Source organism: Capra hircus, chromosome 13 (genome assembly GCF_001704415.2).
Source record: "Capra hircus breed San Clemente chromosome 13, ASM170441v1, whole genome shotgun sequence".
Taxonomy (NCBI): Eukaryota; Metazoa; Chordata; class Mammalia; order Artiodactyla; family Bovidae; genus Capra; species Capra hircus.
In genome coordinates, this window is record NC_030820.1 from 57,885,794 (window position 1) to 57,910,619 (window position 24,826).

At 52.6% G+C, this 24,826-nt stretch overlaps 1 protein-coding gene across 1 annotated transcript; it reads right to left on the reverse strand.

Moving 5' to 3' along the window:
• On the reverse strand, window positions 17,505-23,647 carry PCK1 (phosphoenolpyruvate carboxykinase 1). The gene is made up of 10 exons (XM_005688314.3): window positions 23,536-23,647; window positions 23,109-23,373; window positions 22,057-22,238; window positions 21,109-21,312; window positions 20,812-20,999; window positions 20,417-20,579; window positions 19,595-19,819; window positions 19,374-19,505; window positions 18,877-18,972; window positions 17,505-18,537 (listed from the first exon to the last, which is right to left on the reverse strand). The coding sequence occupies exons 2-10, from the start codon at window positions 23,330-23,332 to the stop codon at window positions 18,083-18,085; spliced, it is 1,869 nt and encodes a 622-aa protein (XP_005688371.2). The 5' UTR covers window positions 23,333-23,373; window positions 23,536-23,647; the 3' UTR covers window positions 17,505-18,082.

A 24,826-nucleotide genomic window follows, 5' to 3' on the forward strand; every position in this document is an offset into this window, starting at 1 on the left:
AGTAGGTTGCCCAGTATTCCCGTCTTCAGCCATCCTCCTGACCCAAGGATCAAACCCGGGTCTGCTGCATTGCAGACAGATTCTTTACCTTCTGAGCCACCAGGAAAGCCCTGCTCTGTTAAACCAGAGTCCTTTGGGTTGGCATTGGCAGGCGAGTTCTTTACCAGTAGCGCCACCTGGGAGTGGTTCTCAAACTTGAGTGTGGGCCAGAGTCTGAACTGGGGGAGTGGTCCTGGGCCTCACCCCTAGTCTCTGATTCAGCATGTCAGGAGTGGGGCCCCTAAAACCGCCTTGGTAATGAGTCCCCAAGTGCTGCTGCTGCTGCTGCATGGAGCCCTCTGCTGACTTCAAACCAAAATCAGGACCACACGTCCAATGCCCCACTGGGCAGGGGTTAGCACACAGACTCGGGAACCAGACTGTCTGGATTCAAGCCCTGGCTCTGCCACTTTCTGTGTGTCCTTAATCAAATGACTTAACGTCTCTGTGCTTCAGCTGGGTTTCCTTCTCTGCAAAATGGGAGCAATAATAGCATCTCCTTCCCAGGGTTTTGTGAGGATTGAATGAGCTAGCACTATGTCTGGGTCAGGTTCTCCCGAGAGCAGACTGGAGACAAGGATGGGAGTGACTCTGGAAGCCCCGGGGGAAGAGTAGGGAAGGGAGACCGGAAGCAGGAGGCAGGCAGTGCAGGGGCTTGGACGGGGTAGGTCATCCTCACGGGCAGCTTGGACTTGGCCCTATGGTGGGGGGTAGGGCTCCACGACCCCGTGCAGGACACACTGTTGGTAACTGTGAGATGGAGTTTATTCCCAGCAGGAGGTGAGGGAGACGGGATTTACCCAACAACAGGAGGAGCTGTGCGTTGATGGCTGCCCCCAGTGGGATGTGGGGCAATGTAATCAGCCTGCCCCACAGTGGGAACAGCAGTTCCAGTGGCCTCAGAAAGCCCCCAGCACTCAGAGTCACAGCTGCCACTGGGAGAGAGCTGGGGGCGCATGAGGACATCCTGAAAATACCAGCCTCAGCAGACAGAGTATGGGGAAGAGCTCATGGAGTTCCAGCTCCCCTCATAACCCGCCCTGAACTGAGCCCTAATCAAATCACCTTCCAGGCTTGCTGCCCCCATGCCGGCCCCCCCGGCCAGCTTCCTGCTCCCCCAACATGTCCAGCCTGAGAGCCCTTGCCCTGGTTGTACCCTCTGCCCAGAGCATCATTCCCAGCTCCCACCGCCTCTCTCCCCCTCCTCCCTGCATCTCAACACCATGCCCTGAGCAGGGAGTGCCTCCCTACTTCTCCTGTAAAGCCCACCACCACCAACACATCCCTCTCAATTCCCATTCCCCTTTCACTCCCAGCCTAGCCCATCTACTCCAGAACCTCCACATCCATTTCCTTGTTTATTGGTTCATAGTCTGTCTCCCACTGGAGACAACTGTCTACCTCACCCTGAATTCCAGAAACAGCAGTGTTTACCATTCTGTCCTCAGACTCTAGCAAGCACAGAATGGCCTTTACTAGATGAATAAATGACTAGAAGTACTTGCCTGAGAGGCAGAGAATCAGCAGTGTCATCTAAGGAAACTGGCTTCCTGAGCTGGCATCATAAGGCTTGAATCTCAGCCCGTTTCTCACTCCTGTGTCCTCCCTCTGACCCTCAGTGTGTTGCTTTTCTCATGGGATCACAAACACCCCTCTCTCTGTGGGACCTGGGGGCATTGACCATGACTTTGAGGGGGGGACTCCTCCTGCAAGGGTGAGACCCATAGATCTGAGAACAACCTGGACAGGGCCAAAAACATGTGCTTCCTCTTCTGTCCTGGGCACTCCCAAAACCCTAGTTGAGTAGAATTCAGAGCAGAGAAACCAAGGTAAAAGCAGCGTAAAGAGTAGCAACAGATTATTTACCCTCCTGTAGGAGAAGCTCAGAGGAAGGATGTCTGGGGTGAGTAAGGCACATTGCAGAAGTCAACAAAGCCTGGTGCTTTCTGCCTTGTTGCCCTTCTATCCTCAACACAGAGCTTCTACCTCATAGTCCAAGATGGTGGCTTGTGCTCCAGCCATCATGTCTGCATTCCAACCATCAGTTAAAAGAAAGAGATGAAGAAAAGCTTGCTCTCTCCCAATATGGACACCTCCCAGAATGCCACACATAAGACTTCTGCTTATAAGTCATTGGCCAGCATGTGATTGCACATTTATCAGACACTGATAAAACAGCAGAGGGCAAGATGAAGAAAGCCCTGCTTGTTGACTGATGGGACCCACACTCCAGAGAATGGGACAGACAAGAATCAGGTCAACACACACATGAGCTGGTGGCTCTGAAGCCCTATGAAGAGAACAACAGTGATGAGAAGGAGCAGTGGGGAGTGAGTGGGCCTTTCTGAAGAGGAGACATTTGGATGGAGCTACTGACCATTCCAAGAAGCAGGAGATGGCTTGCATGCCTCCACTGGGCCATGTGCCTGCTGTGCACTCCTGGGCAGGTATCAATATCTCTCTGAGCCTATCTTTTCTCCTCTATGAAGTGAAGAGTAGCCACTCTCTCAGTGGGTTGTGGAGTGGAATCTTGCTCACAGAACTGGACCTCCATGAAGAAATGAAGCTTACAGAGACCAAAGAACCTGGTTCTAGGCCAGTAATTCTCAACTGGAGTGGGGCTGTACCCTAGGGGACATGTGTCAGTGTCTGGAGCCATTCCTGGTGGTTACAGAGAGAATCATGAACCCCAAAAGTCAGCAGTGCTGAGTCTGAGAAACCCCACTCTCCGCAGTCACCTGGCCAGAAGGAGCAGAGTCAGGGTCTAAATGCAGGGACAGTTCATTCAAAGTCCACTCTGTCTTCAGGGTGGGTTTCTGAATCCCTGTCCCAGACCCCTTTTGTGTCCTCCAGACAATGGGGTTTAGGTGTCTGCTTTCTCAACAAACAACCATTTCAGTGATGACTCAGACATTCACTGTAGTTTAAGGAGAACCAAACTTTGTGCTTATAAAGTGCCAGGCACGTATTTGCCACTTCCCCCACTACCCTCCCCTCCCCCACCACCCTCCCCCCCACACCAAAATCCATTACGAGTTTAAAGTACAGCTATTATTTTTACAGCATTGCTTAGAAATGGCTTGCAATCTCTAATTTGCTAAATTGATGTGTATATTGACTAAATAAATATTCGGCACGAAGCCCGAGTCTCCCCTTCCACACTTATTAATCCTCAGGAAATGGAAACACAAGACATGAAATGAGCTTTCGCTCCGAGCTACAGACAGGAATACATTATGTTGTTTTTCAAGTGCTCGGGGACTTGATGCGCTGCAGAAGTGGGCCAATCAGCTGCCTCTAAGGTTTCCATAACACACGTGTCTGCCGGCAGACGTGATTGTGTTGCTATGGCTCTTCCTCCGACTTTGAGAGTCTAAGACAGAAGACTCTTATCTCAGTGGGGGGACATCTGGAGTGACTGCCTTTTGGGGAGTTGATTTGAGGGGCTGATGCCTGGCACCAATATTCATTAATAGAAATCAAAACTGCTATAGGACTCCCAAGAGATAACCTGGGGACAGTTTTCTTTCTTTAAGGACTGGGGTTGTTTTAGTTCTCTCAGCTATGGGGAGATAAGAGAGCTACCTGGGGCAGAGGAGGCAGGGGAATGTGTCCTCTGTCAACAGCCCCTCCCCCTGCAGCAGGGAATAAGGAGACAGAGGGGTGCAGTTCCCAGGGGCAAAGTTTGCTCTGAGTTTCTGGAGGCTCTGACCTGGCATGCTGATGAGTCCTGGGGCTGACATACCAGGATGGCCAAGGGGAACACTAGACAAGTAGGGGTGACCCAGGGGTAGAGAAGCTCTTGCAGGTACTACCGTCTAAAGGTTCTTAATCCACAGAACACTCACCTACCATGCTGGCTGGCAGCAGTGAAGAAACACTGCTGGAGTTTAGCCTGGAGTTAGCAGACAAGTTTTTCTCATGAGAATCGGGAGATGCGAAATGCTCTCTGGAGAGAAGAGAACTTTGCTTTTGCCCTACTGGGAGGAAGTGAATCCCAAGAGGGAGGCATTTCATCAAGTGTAGTCTCTGCCCAAAGCCAGCCCAGACTGCTCAAGGTCTCCTCCCCAAGGGAAGCCAGATTCCACGGGCTAGAGATGCAGGGGGTTGTGGACATGATGGAGACTTCAGTGTCCTGGTCTGTCTGATGGGCTTGTTCACAAGGGGACCACTGGCAGTGACCTCGCCTGGCACCTAATTCTTCAAGCAAGCCCCTCGCTGCAGAAGACAGTGGTGACTCCCCCCGGACGTGCATCCGCTGACAGATGGAGCTGACGGATGGGAAGGCGGCAGGGGCTTCTCTGCAGACTGTGCTTAACCCCCAGTGAGCCTGTGGGACCCCAAGATGGAGCAGCTACACAGGACACAGGAGTGAGGGAGGAGAAATCACAGACATCTCCATGGGAGGCCCCTCACTCAGGGCAGAAGGAGCAGCCAGTGCAAAGGCCCTGGCTTAGGACCAGACCTGGTTAACAGGTGGGACAGTGGCCCGAGATGCGGGCAGAGGGAGCCCAGAAAGCCAACCCTCCTGCAGACCAGCGGAGGCTTTGTGGATTAAATAAAGGGGAACCCTATGGCAGATGCTGCCATCACACATCTGCTAGGGGAGGAGGCAGGCATAGCAGACCACGCTGAGTGCTGGCCAGGGTGCCAACTTCTTGTCCACTTGGGAGTGTGCCTGACAGTTCCTTAGAAAGTTAACTCTGTATGTGCCTTACCCAAGAGTAAATGCCCGGAAGGAAAGACCAGGACAGGCGTTCACAGCAGCTTTATCCTAAACAGGCAGCACTGGAAACGGACAAGGCAGCCGTGGAGAGGGGAATGGCTCAATCAACTGTGCTCATTGCTTCCAGCGGAGAACCACACAGCCAGCTCCCAGCAGTCTCTGCAGTGACGTTGCCTCTCCTGGGACTGAGCACCAGGGTGGGCTTCTGGAAGTGCACTCTGGTGAGGACTCAGGGAAAAACAGGCAGAAAGCAAAACTGCACATGGAGGGTGAACCCAGGTCGACCTGGGACTTTGCCTGCCATGGATAAGGAGAACATTGTTTCTAGTGACAGAAGGATCAGTGGTTCCCTGGGGCTTGGGGAGGTGGGGGTTAATAGAGGAGGGCACCAGGGGACTTTCAGGGGTGAAGATGGAATGTTCTGGATTTTGATCCGGGTGGTGGGTACACACAGGGGTCCAAACTTCTCCCACTTCCGACTTAACACCTGTGAGTTTTGCTGTCGGTAAAATATGCTTGAGTAAACAGTATCCGTGAAACAGGGTCTGCAGGTGGGTTTGGGATCCACACCTGCCCCTCCTCTCTCTCTTTCAAGCTGCCCAAGTTTCCCAGACAGAAGGCGGAAGTTCTGAGCAGGTGGAAAGTGCCTCACTCCAGGGCCTAGGGCTCCTGAGGCCACCGTGCCTGCCTGCCTGCGCCACATCCATCGTGTTATTGCCGGAGCCTGAGAACTGCTCCCCAGGCGGAATCTTGAATATTCATCTGATTTACGGCCCGCTGCCGACAGCTTTATGAATCCGCCCACCAGTACCTGCAGCCGGTCATCAATCTTCCCCCGAGACTGTGCTGCTGCCAGTAACTCATGAATTAAAGAGGCCCCTGGCGGCCCCCACACCTCCCTCCCCCACGCGGCGCGTCGTGATGGAGAAGGACCTGACCAGAAGTCAAAACACTGCTGCCGCCTCGCCTCGCAGCTCGGGCGACCTCGGATGACTCCCTCAGCCTGTCTGCAGTCAGGAAGAGAAACTCAGGGGCCCTCAAAGCAGCCCCTTCCCAGCTCCCAATCCCAGTTTCCCTGCCTGCGGAGACGCAGGGGGTGCTCAGCATCACCTCCGTCTGCTCACCTGGGCGAGGGGCTGAGGCAGTTGGGTGGGCAAGCCCAGGCAAACGCAGAATGCTTGCTATGATTTGACTTGGAGATGCTCTCTGAACAAGAGAGGTTGTGGTCCTCACAGCAAGCTCCCCTAGGCGTTCTTATCAACAGAGTGGGAACCAAGGGAGCATCTCCCTCCAGGACTTCGGGGGTCTCCATGTGGGCCCCCTGGCCCTTGTCCATAGGGAGTAAATGTGATGATGTTTATCCAGGAGGGAACAAATCTCACAGACTTAGCTCTGGGCTTCAGGAAGCAGTCCCAAGGGTTGCAGAGCTGATTCCTGGGCAGGAACTCCTAGTCCTGAAGCTGCTACCCATGCCTTAGCCAGTCTGGCTCACCCAGGACCCCCAGCACCTGCCATGGGGACAACATTCGGCAAGTGGTCCCAGGGCTGAGCGAACCTTCACTAACAAGCAAGACGTTGGCGACACGCAAAATCTTCGGGATCAGCCCCTGCCTGGCTCCACCCCGGTCCACAGGTGGCTAGGAGGCAGAGGGGTACATGAGCCCCTCTGAACCCAGACATACCAGGGTTCAAAGCTGCTCTGCCCCTCAGCATCCAGCGACCTTGGCGAGTGGTCTGGTACTGCCTGACCCCCATCCCAGCCTCGAAAGCCAGACACTGGGGTCACAGTTTCCTCAGAGAGCTCGTGGGGGGCTTGGAGAGGCAGCCTGTTGTCAGTGCCCCCACCGCCCCCAGAAGCCCTCGGGAATGTCTGCTCACTGTTTTCCTGACACCAGGCTGTGCTGGGTGCCAAGGTGGGGGCCCTGTTCCTCTGCGGGTCACTCAACAAATACTCATGCGTCCCTCTGGATCACAAAACTCATAATATCTGTGCCCGAGGACAGGCTGAGGGGGGCCCCCCTCCCCAAGTGTTGGCTCCCAGCAGTCTCTGCAATGAGGCTGCCTCTCCTGTCGCCCGACTGAGGACCTCCAGCCCTGCCAGTGCCCTGCCAAGGCCTCTCGGAGGCACGGGCTTTCTGGGCCGCTTCAGGCCAGCCCCATGTCAGGGTGTTGACAGGTTAACCAAGAGGCAGTGGGAGCCCCCAGCAGCCCTGGGTTGCGGGGGACATGCACCAGCATGGCCGTCCCTCCCCCTTCCTCTGCTGTGGACCAGAATCCCCTTCCCCATGTGTCAGGAGTCAGGAGGTCGAGGAGTCCACCAACCACCAAACTGGTTCCAAGGATGGGGTGTCGTGGAAGGAGGGGAGGGAGAGGCAGAGGCCAGAGCCAAGGGCACCAGTTTCTCTACTGGGCATCCTCTGAAATAGGGCAGAGCTCATGGGGAGAAAGGTCTCCGCTTCTGGGAACACTTCCCGGGGGGCTTGGCCTCAGCCTCTAAGGTTTCTGACGCGTGGACTTTTCACCTTGGCACCAGCTCCCTGACCACGCTGGCAGTATTTACCTTGTGGGAAAGGCCAGATATGGGGGGCGAGTGTGTGTGTGTGTGTGTGTGTGTGTGTGCGTGCACACCCACTGGGGCAGGAGATCAGAGCCAGGGCAGCCAGACTCGGGCCCCTGAGAGTCTCTGGGCCCTGGAACTTTGGCTGTGGCTTTTCTCCTGACGCTTCACCCTCTCTGGCCCCCTCCTCCTTCACATCTTGCACTTAGGGCTGAAATGCTGGTGAACAGATGACGCCAAACTCACCGCCCTCCTCTCTGGGGACTTGCCCCCAGGGTGGGGGAAAGAGTTAAAATCCAAGTCCCATCCTGGCTAGCCATTCTAGTGCCTCATCTATATAATGGGGACAATATTAGCTCCCTGGCCTCAGCACTGAGCAAAGGAACCAAAGAGGCAGTGCTTGGCAAGTGTTCGGCCTACTGTAAGCACTCTGTAGATGCTACTGTTGTTGGACCATGAATGCTCAGTGTTTACTAACTAGATGGGTGGGTGGATGAGAGGATGAATGGATGGATGGGCGGAGGATGGATGGATGAATTTATAAGCAAGTAGACCTCTAGATAAGTAAGTGGAGGTAGATGGATGGGAGGGTGGATATGCACCCATTCGCTACCCATCCCTGCATCCATCCATCCATGCGTTCTTCCATCCAGCTCTCGGTTGTGGGGGCAGAAAGTGGATGGACAGGTAGACAGATGGATGGATGGGTAGATGAATAAATGCGTGGGTGGATATCTGGTTTGGTGGGTGGGTAGAGGAAGGGTAGATGGACATTCCAATGGACAATTAGATGAATGAACAGATGGAGAGGGAGATGAATGGGCAGATAACTTGCTGGATGACTGGGACCACAAGCGAACACCTAAATTGCCTCCCCCTGGAAGGTGGAGATAACAATTGCTTCAGCTAATGCCTGGCAGCACAGCCATGAACAAGGCCACAGGGGCCGGAACACCACAGCCTGCACAATCTGCTCATTAACTGGCTCACAAAGCTTTTCACCTATTCCAAGCCAACGGGGTAGCAGCGTGACATTTAGTGTTTCCTTTCAGCAATCACTTGTGTGCCTTTCACAGAACGCGGTGTGCAGCTGTTCTCTGGCTTGCTTTCTCCTCCAAAGGTGCCTTCAAGCCCCCCGGGCGCTAACAGGTCCAGCTTCCCCAGGGCCAAGGTGGGGGGTCCCCTGAAATGTTGGGGCCCCCCTTGCCATCTCCTCTGTCTGGAGCTGTGCCACCAATCACCTTAATTACCCTTCAGTTAGGGGGATTAATTTATAACACAGTGCCAAGGAAGTATCAGAGAAAGAGTTTCCTTGGCAACCAAGTTTTTAAACCCAAGATCCTCTGGGTTTTAAAAGCCGCTTGGCATCTAATTTCCCCCCTCAAAATTAGCTTGAAACTTTTCAGATGCTGAGATTTTTAGCATAACAGCAGGCTAGCACTTATGTCAGAAGCCATAAAAGATAGATTTCTCTCCTGCCTCTTGCCAGAGGCAAGACCCTGGCAAGTTGTTCGGTTTCCTCTGCCACTTTGTTCTTGGTGGAAAACCAGGCCATTATGAAATGACCACAGAGATGTCGTTTTCTGAACTGCAGGCAACCAAGCTCCCAACAGCAGCTTGTTTTCTGGCTCAAGTTGCTTCAAATCCTTTTGAGTTCTGCTGTGAGGGCTGAATGGAGAGATCCTCGCCCTCAGCCTCTCTTTAGGCATGGCCGAATGGTCTCGGGCTGCACTCCCTGACAACCTGGGCCCATCTTCCCAGGATGAGAAGGCTAGTGCCAGTGGTACCCCCCCACCAGAGGGGATAGTGCACAATTTCAGAGTCTACTCTTGGTCCAGGTTCCTCTCACTGGATGTTCCCCATCACCAGCAGGCTTCCTACCTCCCTGTGCCAACAAATGAACCCCAGCCAACTCCACGGCCTGGCTTTCTGTAGTCTGCACCAGCCTGGGACCCACTCTGCCTTTCCCTCCTTCCACCATCCATACCCTTCACTCCGCCCAGGCCACATTCCACCTTTCACCATCCACACAGTGTCTACCTTCTCTTCACCCTCCACCCATCGGCAAACACATTCCACCCTTGACCCACCCTGCCACTCGCTGACACCCCTTGCTCCACCTGGATTTCCTCTACTTTGCCCTTTAGATCTTGGTTTTTCAAATCTGACAAGAGTCTAAGAAAAGCTTCAGTCGCTCAGTCATATCCTACTCTTTGCGACCCCATGAACGCAGCACAACAGGCTTCCCTCTGCTTCACTACCTCCTAGAGTTTTTTCAGACTCATGTGCATTGAGTTGATGATGCCATCCAACCAACTCATCCTCTGTTGTCCCCTTCTCCTCCTGCCCTCAATTTATCCCAGCATCAGGGTCTTTTCTAATGAATCAACTCTTTGCTTCAGGTGGCCAAAGTATTGGAGCTTCAGCTGCAGCATCAGTCCTTCCAATGAATATTCAGGGTTGATTTCCTTTAGGGTTCATTGGTTTGATCTAGGAACACTGCTCAAACGCTGCTTCCTCTAGACCTTCTTCACACCTCCCCTTTCTCTGAACCTTTATAGCAGCCTGTCTTTACCCCGGAGGGCACCCGGCTTTTTCTCCATCCAGCTGAGCAGCTATTCTGGCCTGGAGGCATGTCATCTAGAGAAAAATCAGGCTGAGTTGATTCAAATCCTGGCTCTCATAGCGTCATAGCTGTGTGGCCTTGGTGAGAAGATGGAAGGGTGGCTCAGGGATGGATGCTGAGTTTACGGCTGATTGACCCTGAGATTAGGTGAGCCCCTGAGTGGAGGTTGGATGGTCTATTGGATGGGTGTCTAGATGGAAGGTCTATAGGTTCATAGATGGAGGACACAAGAGTGGGTGATTAAGCGGAAGCGTGGGGCTAAATTGGTGAAAGGAAGGAAGGGAGGGAGGGAAGGAGGGCTGAAGATGAACCCAGCTTCCAGGAAGATTTACAAAGTCTGAGGGACAGCCCAGGAGGCTGACTACCCAGAAATTCTGAACGGAGACGAAAACAAACCTGTGGATTCTTTTTCACAGAAAATAATGTTCCTGATAACTTGAGGCTTGAAGTTTTTCGGTGACCCTGGGGAAAGGACAAGGCCTCCCCTGGGACCAATTCATTAGGAAGGACAGTCCTGATCAGCTCCTCTAAGCGCTTGGGTTGACTCTAAGTGGCAGGCAGTCAAAGGGCATTCAATAACCGTTCATTGGAAAGTGACGAATTGATCTTGGAGACCAGCCATGGAGGGGGGCGGCCAGCTGGAAACAGCCCATCGGAGCTCGTTTCCTCACTGAGTGGCAGGAAAGTCTTGTCCTACAGCAACAAGCCCAGACAGACCCCAGTCTTCAGTTATTGCCCCCATGTTTGTGCGGTGACTAACCAACGCAGAGGGGCTCTGGGGTACATGCCTCCCAAAGAGAACCAACACCCACCGTTCCAGGAGGTTGAACCTCTGACCATCTGGGTTCAGACATGAAGGACCTGAGGTTGGGCCAAGTCAATTCAAGGCAACTTGAGTTATAAACTGTTCTCAGGAGTCAATCTGCCTGTGAAGCCTGGAAGACCCCATAGAAAAAGGGCCACCCTACGGAGTGATCGTGGCATTGAGTGACAACAGGCCTCTTCCACACAAAGTGAGGATCTCCTTTCTGGGAGGATAAACCATCATAGATGCTGATCAGAGATGGGCTCAGTGGTCCCAGGAAGGTACAGATCCCTCAGCTTGCCCGCCGAGGTCTGTTCTGACTTGGACAGTCTTACAGACTCTTCTCAGGGCAAGTGAGAGAAGGTTACACTGCACAACCCCAGGGGGCACCCTTCACAGTCACTCAGGGGGAGGAGGGTGGGTTTCAGTGCACTTCATTGTGGGAGAGGGTCTGTGGGCCTCTGTTCTCCCAGTGATCTATCTAAAAAAACAAAGAAAACTTCCTAACATAAGTCACTGAGCCTTGTGTTATTAATAAAACTGTCTCTTTTCTTCTTCCTTCAGACTCCCTCCCTGCCAGGAAATAAAAAAGGGGTGCGGGGAGGGGAAAGATACAAATTCACTTCTGCCTTATCTCCAAAGTGTTTAGCTAACTGCCGGGCACATAATAAGAACTCAATAAATAACCATTATTAGAGGAGGAAGAGATGGAGGAAATCAGACAGATCAGAATTTAATTCTGCCATGCGGATTTATTGTGCTTCTGCCCAAGGTAGAAGAGAGAAAGACTATCTCAGCTTTCCATCTACTCTCTCCTGAGCTGACTCTGCGGCAGGCAGTGTCCTCTCGTCCCCTTTCGCCTGCAGCCTGTTGAAAAAAAAATAAAAAGAAGCACCGATCTAGCACGCTTGGCTGAGCCCCTGCGCCTAGCCCACAGCTCCCTCTGACTTTATGTTTAATTTCCCCAGGTCGAGAGGAAGCACTCTGATGATCCGAGTTAATTCAAAATGTAAATTCATCTCCGATCGCCTAATGGCTGTGACTCAGCTCTACAGGATGGGAGCAGCTGCCGTATGAGTCACCCGGGGCCCTGGCTCCCGGGACCCTGCTCCTAATGGTGATGAAGCCCTCAGCCAGGCTTTGGACAGACAGCACTGCCTCTGTGCCCACTGAGGCCAGACCACAGTTCACTTCGGAAGGCAGAGTGTTCTACTACCAGGGGGAAGGGGGTGTGGTGGAGTGGGGAATGGGGGTGGAGGGAAAACCACAGCATAGGGGTCAGCCCAGGAGACCCCAAATGAGCCGAACTAGTCTCCCAAGAAACCCACTAACCCAGATTCAGGATCCTCAGCCCGGGCAGAGTTCACTACAAGCTGGGGTTCCCCACTGGGTACAGAGGACTATCTTCACCCAGATCCCCAAAAGTAGCCGTGAACCCTCCAGGAAACTTCACTTGAGTGACAGCCAAGGTCTTCCAGATGCTGGCTGGATGGTCCCAGAGCTGCCACAGAGTGGGTCCCCTCCCTCCCTGGGAGATGCGAAGGCCCCACTGTCTAAGCTTCATGCCAAAGACAAAACCAGCAGCAGGCTGTGAGTTTCCATGGGGGAGCCAGGCTTTGGGTCAGGATGAGGGTGGAGACGAGGGGATCTTGGGGGTGTGCTCATGAGTTTGCTGTGCCCCACTGTCCTTCCCTGGGTCTTGGCATTGGAAGATCTCAGCAGTACAGGAGGGGCAATGGAACAGACTGGGAGTAAGGGGGCATCCCAGGGGTGGCAGGTTGGAGTGGGAGAGACTTTCTGGGGGTAAGACAGGGCAGTCTTGCACAACTGGGGAAACCCAGGCTCCGAGAGGAAGTATTTACACTGCACCCAGCGCCTACGGTTAGTCCATTCTACAGGCTTCTGCTCCCAGGGAGGGCTGAGGGCTCTCTTGCCGGGGCTGGAGCCTCTGGGTCCGGGGCACCAGAGTCTCGCCCTCCCCTGTGGGGTGACATGAGCCCCTCTTCTACTGTGAGAGCTTCTGTTCCACTGTCAGAAGGGGCTGGGACCGGTGACCCCCAGACTCAGGAATCCTTCCCTCTGCTGAGGACCCCTCCACACCTGGACTCTGAGGTCTCAGCTCTGCCACCTGCTGGCCGCCATTAGTTCTGCAGGCTGCTGGTATGTTTCTCCTCTGCCCGTTGCTGTGATGACTTTTAGGGTGCTCATGATCATCTGAAACCAGGCCGGGCATTAAATGGCGCCGAATCCCATAATGAATCAGCCCATCCCATTTCCATTTCTCTGAATCCTCTGATGCTCTCCAGGAGAGAAACCCAAGAGGCTGCCTCCGCCCTGGCCACATTCTCCTTCCCCACCGCCGTTCTCTCTCTTTGTGACATGGCAAACCAGGCCTTCATCTCAGAGCCTTGTCAGATAATTGGTTTCTAACACAAGACCAGACTCTTGTTTTTATTGTATTTATGTTTTGTTTTAATCACTTTATGGAGCTTTAATTCACATGCCATCAAATTTACCCACTTACAATGTACAATTTAATGGCTTTTATTATAATATATTCACAGGATTGTGCAACCTTCACCACAATCCAATTTTAGAACAGTTTCATCAGCCCCCGAAGAAACCCTGCGCCCATTAGTGATTTCTCCCCAATCTCTCTCCCTGACCCCTGAACCCTGGAAACCACAAATGCACTTCCTATCTCTGCGGATCTGCCTATTCTGGACATTTCGTATCAATGGAACCACACATGGATGCATCTTTTGTGGCTAACTCCTTCTACTCAGGCTTTATGTTTATATGCTTACTTTAGTGAGGAATGCTGGGTTTAATTAATCACTGGGGTGTAATGTTTTCTTCATCATTCAGTCTAATGTATTGATCATTTGCTTAAGTTACCAGTTACCCAAGGAAGGTAAGATGTGCTTAGAACATTTGGAATACACAGTGCAAATCCTGTCTGAGAAGTGGGGTCCCATTGCTCTTGCTTCTCTGATTTGGGGAAATTTTCCCCTTTCTCCTCTTTCCAGAAGCCACTAAGCCCCTTCCTCCATCCTCTCTGACTTTTCTCCAAACCCTCACTGCACAGAGGAAAGACGGGGATCAGAGCAATATCTCCACAAACAAGCCGTTTGCCCCTCTATTCAACAAACGCAGAGGGACAGATGTGGCCTCGGCTTCTCCCAGCCATCCTGTCTGGAATCAGCATATACGTCGAGTTTAATTATGCAATTAAAGTCATTTTCCTGAGCTGAACAAATATTTACAGCATATTTTGCTGAAAATGGCTTCGCCTGGAGAAAGGTTCTGCCGTTGGGCTGGCAGGTCTGGTGTGCGAATATTCACACATTTGCATACCCTGTTACCAGGGGGCCACATGGTGATGAGCAGGTGGCAGACAACCAGGTCCCCAGGAACAAATATGTCAGTGAGAAATGTGGCAGGTGTCAGCCAGGCCTGTGTGTTCTGGGCCCCACCATGGTGTCACTGTGGGCCAGTGACGTCTGCAGTTCCTCCATGGCAGCCCTGAATCCCAGTTCTGCAGCATCAGAAAGAAACCTCTGGGCGGGGCAGAGAGAATTCAGTGCCTGAGAGCAGCTGTGTGATAATTAGAACCACAGCCATCCTGCCCTGTGCTGTGATCCTGGGAGGTGATACTTAACAAGAACCTATGTAGAGCATCTCCCAGGGGTCCCACTATGTTCAGCTTCCCATGCAAGAAAATGCAAGGCAAAATTTCCAAAAGGCAGAAAAACCCACTTTGTAAAGTTTACTCCCTCTGAACCTTGTCTCCTTCTCAAGCCCCCAGTTTTCCCCTTGGAGGAAACTGGATCTCATTGCACTGCAATGAAGTCAGTGGACTCAAGGTTTTCTCAAGGGCTTCTTCTCCTCCTGCTGAGTTTTCCAGTTTTCATCAGAATTCTGAGCTGGGGGGTGGTTGTGTAGCATCAGAACACTGGGGTGGGGCTAGGACAGGAGTTATGTTCAAAATACTTAAAAGCCAGTGGATGTAACGACCACCCAGAGATAATCCAGAGGTCAGATTTGGGAGCCCCCCAGCTGTGTGGGAAGGTCTCGGGGTCCTGGGGGAGGACCTGGGATGGGTGATTTGGGGCCAGTCCGGGAGCTAGGGAGGGAGCTCCCCATCAGCCCATATGGGGGTGGGGGGTGGGTTTCAGCTTCTCACTTCCAGGCCCATTGTATTGAATGTCAGCCCAGAGTGGAGTGGAGCCCATTATACAGCTGAGGAAACTGAGGTTTCCAGAGTTGTGTGTCATCAGCTGAGGATATCCTGCTACAGGGAAGGGGGTAGTGACTCACACCCGGACCCTCCGAATCCCAGAACCTGTGCAGAGCTGGCCTGCTCACTTCATGCTCCTTGGACTCTAGCAGGGGCATTATTATTATTATGCTACGCTGCAGGTCCGGGTGTCACTTCAGGTGACACTGCTGGCCAAAGGCAGAGCTGGGAGGTATCCAAGGTCACCAGTATTTACTACCTTCAAGGAAGGAAGGGGGCAGGAGGCTGGGGGCAGGCAGCCGGCCCTTTCCCATACATGACGGAACCCAGTCCCTCTTGCTGCAATTGCTGACAGTGAGGACAAAGCAGGGGTCACTGCCCTGGTGAGGCACAACCCCAGGAGCCTCCAGAGCCCATGCCTGTGGCCTTAGAACCCTGGAAGCTACATGTTGTGTGGCCCAAGGTGGGGGGCAGCAGACCAGAGGCTCTGGGTTAGGGCAGGCCAAAGGAGAGAAGGAGAAGGCCCCCAAGGGCCCCTCCTCGCCACCACCCCCTACTCCACTGGATTCCCCTCAGAGGCCCAGGTGAACATAGGGACAAGTTTGTTGTCCTGGTTCAATATGTGCTGTGTACCCACTGCATTCTGGTCTTTAACCCAGACCCCAGCAGGGCTCCGGGAACCCGTGGAGGTCAGGGGGCAGCTGCTACACTGGATTCCAGTAGAGGACGTCAGTACCTCTGTTGGTTTGGACTCACGTGTACCGTGGGGCGGGCCGATCAGGAACCGGGAGCCTGACTTCTCATTCTCACCCCCACCCTGAGCAAAGGGCCACTCTCAAGGCCTCAGTCTGATCACCTGCAAATGACCTTGGCCTTAGCTGCCTTCCTGCCTTCGCTTGACAGCTCAGGTTCAACAATAGAACCTCAGCCATCAAGGTCCTAGCGTCCCTATTATTGTGGGCTCAGCACAGAAACTAGGACTTGGAGGTGGGTGGAGCACAGCTGGCTCAGTTTGGGGAAACCGACTTAGGTACCAATGGCGATAGCTGAGTCCTTTCGGTTCTCTGAAAATTCTTATTCTGCTTAAGACACTTCCTCCAGGCTGTCTCCCTGGCTTCCTGGGCCAGGTGGCAACACGGTCTTGTGTGAGTTTGCTGGCTGGGTGGGTGATGCTGTGCGCAGGGAACTGTGAGATGGACGGCTTTGCTCGAAAAGAGATGAAGCCTCCGAGAGCCTAGAACAGGATGCCAAAGTCTGGAGCCTGCATTTTAAAAATGGTGCCCCAGCTATATCCTGAAAGTGCCTCTCAGGGGTCCAAGGAACTTCCTCAGAGGCCCCCAGGGAGTAGAAAAAAGGAAAACAGGAGGCCTGGGTCCCGACACCTGCCCAGCCTCAGGTGGGCAGCCTCCTGTTCTGTCTCCCTTAGAAGCTGGGTTTCTGAGTCAGAGTAGCTGTCAATCATAGGTTGTGCAGCAAAAAGGAAGAAACAAGTTTGAAAGCCACTGATTTAAATTAATACAGCAGATAGCACTTAATTCAGTTAAATGATTTTTCACTGTCAGTGATTTTGCTATCAGAACATGACACTTTGCCGGCAGAGCCCCGTAGGCTCTCAGCTCCTTAAAGGGGAAGAAAACTCTGGTTACGGTTTGACAGCCCTGAAGGACCCACCTGGCCTTGGTTTCCCCACCTATAACATCGGGTGGATCTCAGCTTGCCCATCCATATGGATCCCAGAAGAAACAGAGGACTTTAAGGGGACGGTGAGTCCATAAGCTGTGGAAGTGAGCAGAGCTGAGGAGAACTGACTTCCTGGTGTGTGCTGAGCAGGAGAGCTGGCCCAGAAAGGAGACTAGTAGCCAGAGAAAGCCCGGTGCATCTATTGAACGCATGTGCCTGGTCCAGCGTGTGGTCTGTTCAAACTGCCCGGAGGACCCAATAAACACCGGGGACAGAGGGGCCAGAGGAGGGTGCAAGGCAGCCCACCTTGAGCCCATCAAAGGCATGATGCCCTGTATACGGAAGGTGCTCTATCAATGCCTTTTGCTATTTTCTTCTAAAGGATATTTCTGTCTCTACTCTCCTCCCCAGTGGATGACAGTGAAAAACAGAGTTGCTGAAAAGAGAATTTATTGACAAAAGCCTGTGAAATTGGCCACAATATAATTCTTATGAAAGGCCGAGCCCCCACACCCAAGGTTTTGTCAAAAAGCATGCTCTAAACTCTCCTGTTCCCCTTACCCAAGACCCACAATTTAAAGGTTTGTGGATGTTCAAGGGCACTAATGGATGGCTTCGAGTTAATTCAGAAAACCCAAAGCATGGTGGCGTGTCACCTCTGGGTGACAGTCTCTCCACTCACACCTCCCCATCTGGCTTGCTCCACCCCTCAGCTCACCCCCCTCCACCAGGGTAGTCCCACGTTCTTTGGAGGGGATTCTATCACAGAAGGTTTCATCAGAGTCCCCTCTTCTTGGCTGTTCAGATAAGAAAAACCAGGCAAACAAATTCATCTTTTCTATAAAAGTTTATTTTATGATTTTTTTTCCCAAGAAGTGTTAGGGGAAAACGTTGAAATTATGTAAAGGTAAGGAACCATGGTATATAAAAATAATTTAAACACACATATTAATAAGAAAGCAACATTGCATTCTAGCAACAACTAGGTAACCTTGCCCAAGATTTTTCCAAAGTCATTAAATACGTTTTAGACGACAGTACACAGACACACACGCGTGTGCACACACACATATATACAGCTCAAGTGTCTTTTTCTGTGCATTCTGGCTAACTGATGCAGCTAAAGGGAAAAGACAAAGACTGTCTGCTTGAGTGTCCCTAAGTTGAACAAAGGTGCATTGTATCATGAATGTTTGCTATTTCCTGGAGACTGCTATTTCCCTCCCCAACCTCTTTAGTGACTAGCTTCAGTCTGCTATAGGTCTTATCTGAAAAATTAAGGTGTGTCTTTCGATCAGCCCCTGGGTGCGGTCATTGCGGTGCTGCAGGCAGTGAGAATTCGGGAAGCACCGTGTCTCCTGCTCCTGGTGCGTTGTATGGATTGGAGGTGGACAGTCAAGCGAACCTGATTACATCTGGCTGATTCTCTGCTTCAGGGCCAGGACCTGATTCTTGATCTCCAGGGGTAGATCGACGTTCACCTGCTCCTCCAGGTACTTCTGTATTTCTTCCACCTCCTCCTCCCAGAACTCCTTGGAGATGTGGAAGAGCTCCTTCACGTCGACATCCCCCAGGCCCCGGAGGTCCAGGGCATCCTCACTGGGGATGTAGCCGATGGGCGTGAGCTTGGCGCCGCCTTCCCCGCCCACGCGGTTGAACATCCACTCCAGCACCCGGGAGTTCTCGCCGAAGCCGGGCCAGAGGAACCTGCCGGCCTTATCCTTTCGGAACCAGTTGACATGGAAGATCTTGGGCAGCTTGGCTGCGGGGCGCTGGGCCATGCTGAGCCAGTGTGCCAGGTACTGGCCGAAGTTGTAGCCGAAGAAGGGGCGCATGGCGAAGGGGTCGTGCATGATGACTTTGCCTGTTAACAGGGGACTCTGTGGGTAAGTGAGGCCTCACAAGACTATGGGCACACTTACTGTTGACACGGCCGCCTGGCTTTCTGTACCTCTCTGCATATACAGAGAGAGAAACGGGGAGACAGAGAGATAAAGAGACAGAGGGGCAACTGAGAGACAGAGATATAGAGACAGAAAGAGACAGAGAGACACAGAGATATAGAAACAGGGAGAGAGAGACAGAGAGGCATAGAAACAGAGAGAGACAGAGAAGCAGAGCAACACAAAAATAGAGAGACGGAGAAACAGAGACAGAGCTGTCGCTGTCCCTTCTTGGCGGCCCAGATCTTGGCCAGACTCACCCTTGTACTCTGCCGCTGCTGTGGCCTCAGATCTCATGGCCGCCCCCACAAACACACCGTGCTGCCAGCTGAGAGCCTCGTAGACCAGAGGGACACCTTTAGCAGGAGAAAGAAATGCTCCTTAGAGGCCTTGACCCCCAGCCCCTCAACCCCGACGCCGTCTCCCAAGTGGAAAGATGTGCTGCATGTAGTCTCTCTTCTAAAGGGGCTGATGCTGGAGCGCCAGAGCTAAGGGCGGATGCTGCCACGTCAGAGTCATGGCAGGAGGCCACGTGGCCAAAGTCAAACTGGGAGCCCATCCCTGGACAAGGACCCAGGAGTTTCAGTGGGCAGAGACTAAGTTCTATGCCCGAGCTTGCTCATTACCCTGTCGTTTGTGAAAGGAAGCTCCGTATCCCTGACACCCTCCAACCAGGTCACGGAACGTGAGCCCTTGTAGTGACACATCCCTCCGTAGTGACACACCGTGTCCCAGCCCGATTGCCCAGGAGCCTCACCAACAGGCCGGCGCCCTCCGAAGATGATGCCCTCAATGGGCACGCCCTCTGGAGACTCCCAGTCAGGGTCAATGATGGGGCACTGGCTGGCCGGAGTGCAGAACCGTGAGTTGGGGTGGGCACAAGGCTCCCCTACAGCAGCAAGGGAAGACAGGCCCTGAGCGTCTGGCCAAGCACACACACCCAAGGACTGGGGCACTGGGCCTCCTGGGGGGGCTTACCATCCTTGGGGTCCCATTCCTTGCCCTTCCAGGAAATGAGCTTGATGCCTGAGGCCAGTGGCTGGTCAATGCCTTCCCAGTAAATGCCCCCGTCACTGGTCTCGGCCACGTTGGTGAAGATGGTATTCTTCTGGATGGTCTTGATGGCATTGGGGTTTGTCCTCACAGAGGTTCCCGGAGCGACGCCAAAAAACCCATTCTCTGGGTTGATGGCCCGCAAGTTACCTGGAAAGTTTTAAACCAAGGAATGGAAGAGAGTACCAATCTTGCCAGGTTAATTTCTGCACCAAATTCTCAAGTCTTTTTATTTTTTCCCTCCTCCCCAGAATCTCTTTCTCTTGTCTCATGCCAGCATTATTAATCAACGTTGACTTTCTTACCAGTTCCCCATCAAACTATTTTAACCAGCCCAGGTATCCCAGTGGTAAAGAATCTGCCTGTCAATGCAGGAAACGTGGATTCGATCCCTGGGTCAGGAAGATCCTCTGGAGAAGGAAATGCCAACCCACTCCAATATCCTTGCCTGGGACATCCCATGGACAGAGGAGCCTGGGGGGCTACAGTCCATGGTGTTGCAAAGAGTCAGACGTGACTTAGCAGCTAAACAAAATGTAAACAAATATCGATAGAAGGTCCCATTTCAATCCAGATTGGATATGAGATTAAAGAAAGCTGATGGAATACATATGTCTGAGCTTTTGCAAGAACTAACTGAATTTAAAAATCCGGACATCGTGGACTTGGGAGGATTTGGCATGTTTAAACCCAAAACTTCACTAAGGTCCAATGATTATCATCAACACCTGGGCCTCAAAGAGTCACCTTGTTGGTCAAATTTCATCCAGGCGATATCATCACCCACACACTCTACTTTCCATCCCGGGAGAGTGGGGTTCATCATGGCCAGGTTGGTCTTCCCGCAGGCACTGGGAAACGCAGCCACAAAGTACTTCTTCTGGCCCTTGGGGTTGGTGATGCCCAAAATCTGTTGGAGACAAGATTTCCCCTGAAGCACTGGTTCCTTTCTGCCCCAGAGGTCCACGGCCTAGTCTCGGAGGGGGCCTGGAAGCCATTCATCGTTACTGATGGAATTCCCAGTGTCCCTGGAGCACTGGAACTCTGATGCCTAATAGGAATGCTAATGCAGTAGGGGTCTACCACTTCCCCTCCTCTGCCCGACCCTCTGCTGCACACATGTAGAATTCCCTGCGTCTTACCAGCATGTGCTCTGCCAGCCACCCCTCCTCCTTGGCCAGCCGGCTGGCCATCCTGAGGGCAAAGCACTTCTTCCCAAGGAGCGAGTTCCCGCCGTACCCACTCCCAAAGGAGATGATTTCTCGGCGGTCGGGCAGGTGGGCGATGAGTGTGAGCTCGGGGTTACAGGCCCAGTTGTTAACCAAAGGCTCTGTGCAGGAGGACACGCCCACATGAGTGTGCCAGGTCCCCAACAGAGTTTAAGGGTAAGCTTCTTCTTTTTTTAATTCTGGCTTTTGATTTTGAAATAATGTGCTTACTTTTTAAAGGCAGAGGGCACCCCACGGAGTGGAGGCACTTGACGAACTCGCCGTCCCCCAGTGCTTCCAGGACGGCGGCGCCCATCCTCGTCATGATGCGCATGCTGGCCACCACGTAGGGCGAGTCTGTCAGCTCGATGCCGATCTTGGACAGAGGAGAGCCCAGGGGCCCCATGCTGAACGGGATGACATACATGGTGCGACCTGTGGGGCCGGGAGGTGGGAGTTGGTGAGAAACAACCCCAAACTCACAGACAACCACCATCTGTGACCTTTCTCATAATCCCTCTCCAACATCACATCTTGCTTGCCACCAGCCCCTTGATTGGAAGAGTCCACTGAGAGTCCTGTGGACTTTAAGGAGATTACTCCAGTCAATCCTAAAGGAAATCAACCCTGAATACTCATTGGAAGGACTGATGCTGAAGCTCTAATACTTTGGCCACCTGATGCGAAGAACTGACTCATTGGAAAAGACACTGGGAAAGATTGAAGGCAAAAGTAAAAAGAGGTGACAGAGGATGAGATGGTTGGATGGCATCACCAACTCAATGGACAAGAGTTTGAGCAAAGTCCAGGAGACAGTGGTGGACAGAGGAGCCTGGCAGGCTGCAGTCAATAGGGTTACAAAAAAGTCGGACACAACTTAGCGACTCAACAATACCAAATGAAAAGGCGGCCATAATAGGAAAATTAAAGAGTTTTCATAAATGTGCAGCTGGGTTCCACCAAGCTATCTTAAATTCACAAGCGTAGAAATTGTTTTCCTGGTCATCGAAGACAGTCTATAAAACCACTGAGCTATACATTTTTAATATGTGGGCATTTCTCATGTGGAATTTATAACTCTCTGAGCAATGGGAGTTCCTGGGACAACTACCGGTAGGACAGAGATGATAATAAAAGGTTTGCTGATATTGTACCCAGTCAAATAAATGTTTCACTCACCTTTCATGCACCCCGGAAATCGGACGTTGAACGCTTTCTCAAAATCCTCCTCGGACATCCAGCGGCCCAGCTGGCTGAGGCCGGTTTTGGGGATGGGCACCGTATCTCTCTGTTCTCGAGTGATGATGACTGTCTTGCTTTCAATTCTGGCCACATCCCTGGGGTCAGTGAGAGCCAACCAGCTGCAAAAAAATAAAAAATTAAAAATTAAAATACACAGATTAGAGGCTTCCCTAGTGGCTGAGTGGTAAAGAATCTGCCTTGCAATGCAAGGGACACAGGTTCGATTTATGGTCCAGGAATTTCCCACAGGCCATGGAGCAACTAAGGCCTTTCACCACAACTGTTGAGCCTGAGCCTGTGTGTGAGGGCCCAGGAGCCGCAACTACTGAAGCCCCCACGCTCTAGGGCCCATGCTCTGCAACAAGAGAAGCCACCACAATGAGAGGCCCTGGCACTGCAACTAAAGAGTAGCCCCCGCTTTTCCACTAAAGAAAACCCATCGCAGCAATGAAGACCCAGCATGGATGAAAATAAACAAGTAAACAAAAATTTAAAATACACAGGTGGGGATTAGAGAAGTGCTGGTATTCTGCATGGCATCTGCTCCCTAGGTTCCCTCAGCCATGGACCATTCAGGAAGGGACCAGTTTTCTCATCATCATGTTCTTCCTACACCTGGCAGGTACCAGGGCACTAAGGATGCTGCGTCAATGCGGACACAGCCACGCCCACTGTGACATAGTCAGAGGGACACTCACTAGACCAGGAGTTCGTGTTTTAGGACAGGGACTGTCTGACCGTCCTTTCCATCGGGGACCTGGTTTGCAAAGACAGTTTGCATGCGCCCCTTCATTGATGACTTGGGCTGCTCTGCAAACATTGTAAAATTAAGTCTACACGGTTCTGGCTCTTTTACTAAGTTTTTCAAGAGTCTGCAAACCACACAGCCCCGCCCCAGCTCTGCTGAGGTCCTCGTCCCCCTTGTTCCACCTGCACCCTGGGTAGAGAGGAAGGCCGAATGCCGGCGTGAGGGGCAGAGGCGTGCTCACCAGTTGTCATACTTCTTCAGCCTCTTGATCACACCCTCCTCCTCCATGTGGCTCAGCAGCTGCCGGTTCTCCTCCTCGGACCCATCACAGATGTGGACTTGGTCGGGCCGGCACAGCTTGGCGCTACTCTCCACGAACTCCCTCACGGCCTGGGGCAAGCTGTCCAGGGAGCCCCGGACGATTTTGGCTGAGTAGTTGAGGCCGTCTGAGAGCTGAGGAGGCATTTCTGCAGAGCTGGGCTGGGGGGCACGGATGCCGAGGTTCCCTGCAATAGAAAAAGCACAGGCTTCCTGAACAAAGACAACCACAGACACCCTCAACTCTGCACACTTTGTTGGGGTCACCGTCATGGCTGGGAGGAAAAAGAAAGCCAGTTCCAGTTAGCACTGAAGTTTGTTAGAAACATATGTGAACAGGCTCTGCCTACCTTTCTTCTCTTTGGACGATCAGATCAGAGGCCAAAGGGTCTCTTGCAAGGCTCTTCCCGCGGGTGAGCGTGCGTTCCCAGTGGGAAAGCCCTGTTTGGGGTTTGGAGGCAGAACTTCCTGGCCTTTAAATTCCAAGGAAGAGAGAGGCCCGGCCCCCCAACCACACCCAGAGAGGCTCGACTCTGATGTCAGGGGCTGGTCTTTGGATCACGGCCACGATCAGTTATGCTTTGGACTGGCTCACCACAATAAACCCAGGCAGATAATCATTGAACAGACCGTCGTTAATGAGTGCCGCGTGGCCTGCGGCCCCTGGACCAGCCATGGCAGGCCCTTACACAACTTCTGATTGATGGAGCTCTGCCCCAGTCCCCTGAAGATGCAAAACACAGGCCCTCCCGTTGAAAGGCAGGGTGGGATGGCACAGAGGCTCATGAGGGACCTCAGGGGTTTTGGCCGTGCATCTTGAGTACAGATGTTTGCTGGTTGGTAGAACAGGGCAGTGGTGAGGTTATCACCCCACAGGCAAAGGCCCACGGGAAGAACACCCCCAAAAGTGGGATGGTGCCTGGCTTATTGGCAACTGTCTGATGTAATTAGGGGCCATTAACCTTATAGAGTGTCCATGGTGTGCCCCCTGCCCCTACCCCAAGTATAAATTCCATAAGGGCAAGGATCTCTATCTATTTTGTTCCTTTCTGTATGCACAGTTCCTGGCACACAGTAGGTGCTGAATGTTGTAAGTGCTCTGCATTGACTAACTCCTTGCACCCTAAGTGGAGTCCACAAGCCCCACTGTGTGCAGACAAGGACACTGAGGCATCAGGGATCTGGCGACTACTTCCCAGCCTCAGGCTGGTGGGTTGCAGAGAGGGACTGGAACACAAGCGGCCAAGCTCCGGACTGTCTCTTGTAAGGGACCTTTGCCCCTCCTGGAACCTTCCACGTATTGTCCCAGGAGTTCTGGGCTGGGTGCAGTTATTTCTGGAGTCAACTGTACACTTTCTGTTGCCTTTGCAAATCCTAGCGTCCAGGGAGTGGAGGGGGCTTGGCAGTTTTGCTCGATTACACTTGAGCAATGAGACCTTTATAACAGCTGTAAAAAAATTTGCTTTGCAAGCCATCAGAACATCAGTCCAATTTAATGAGCTATGGAACTGCTGGCTAGCTTTTCGAAAACACTAGGTGAGAAGTCGGGAGAACAGGGCCAGGCCCCAACCACCAGCAGCCAGCCCGTAGCTCGGTGGGCGTACTCTCACTGGATGAGATCAGTGGAAACATGCCCTCCTT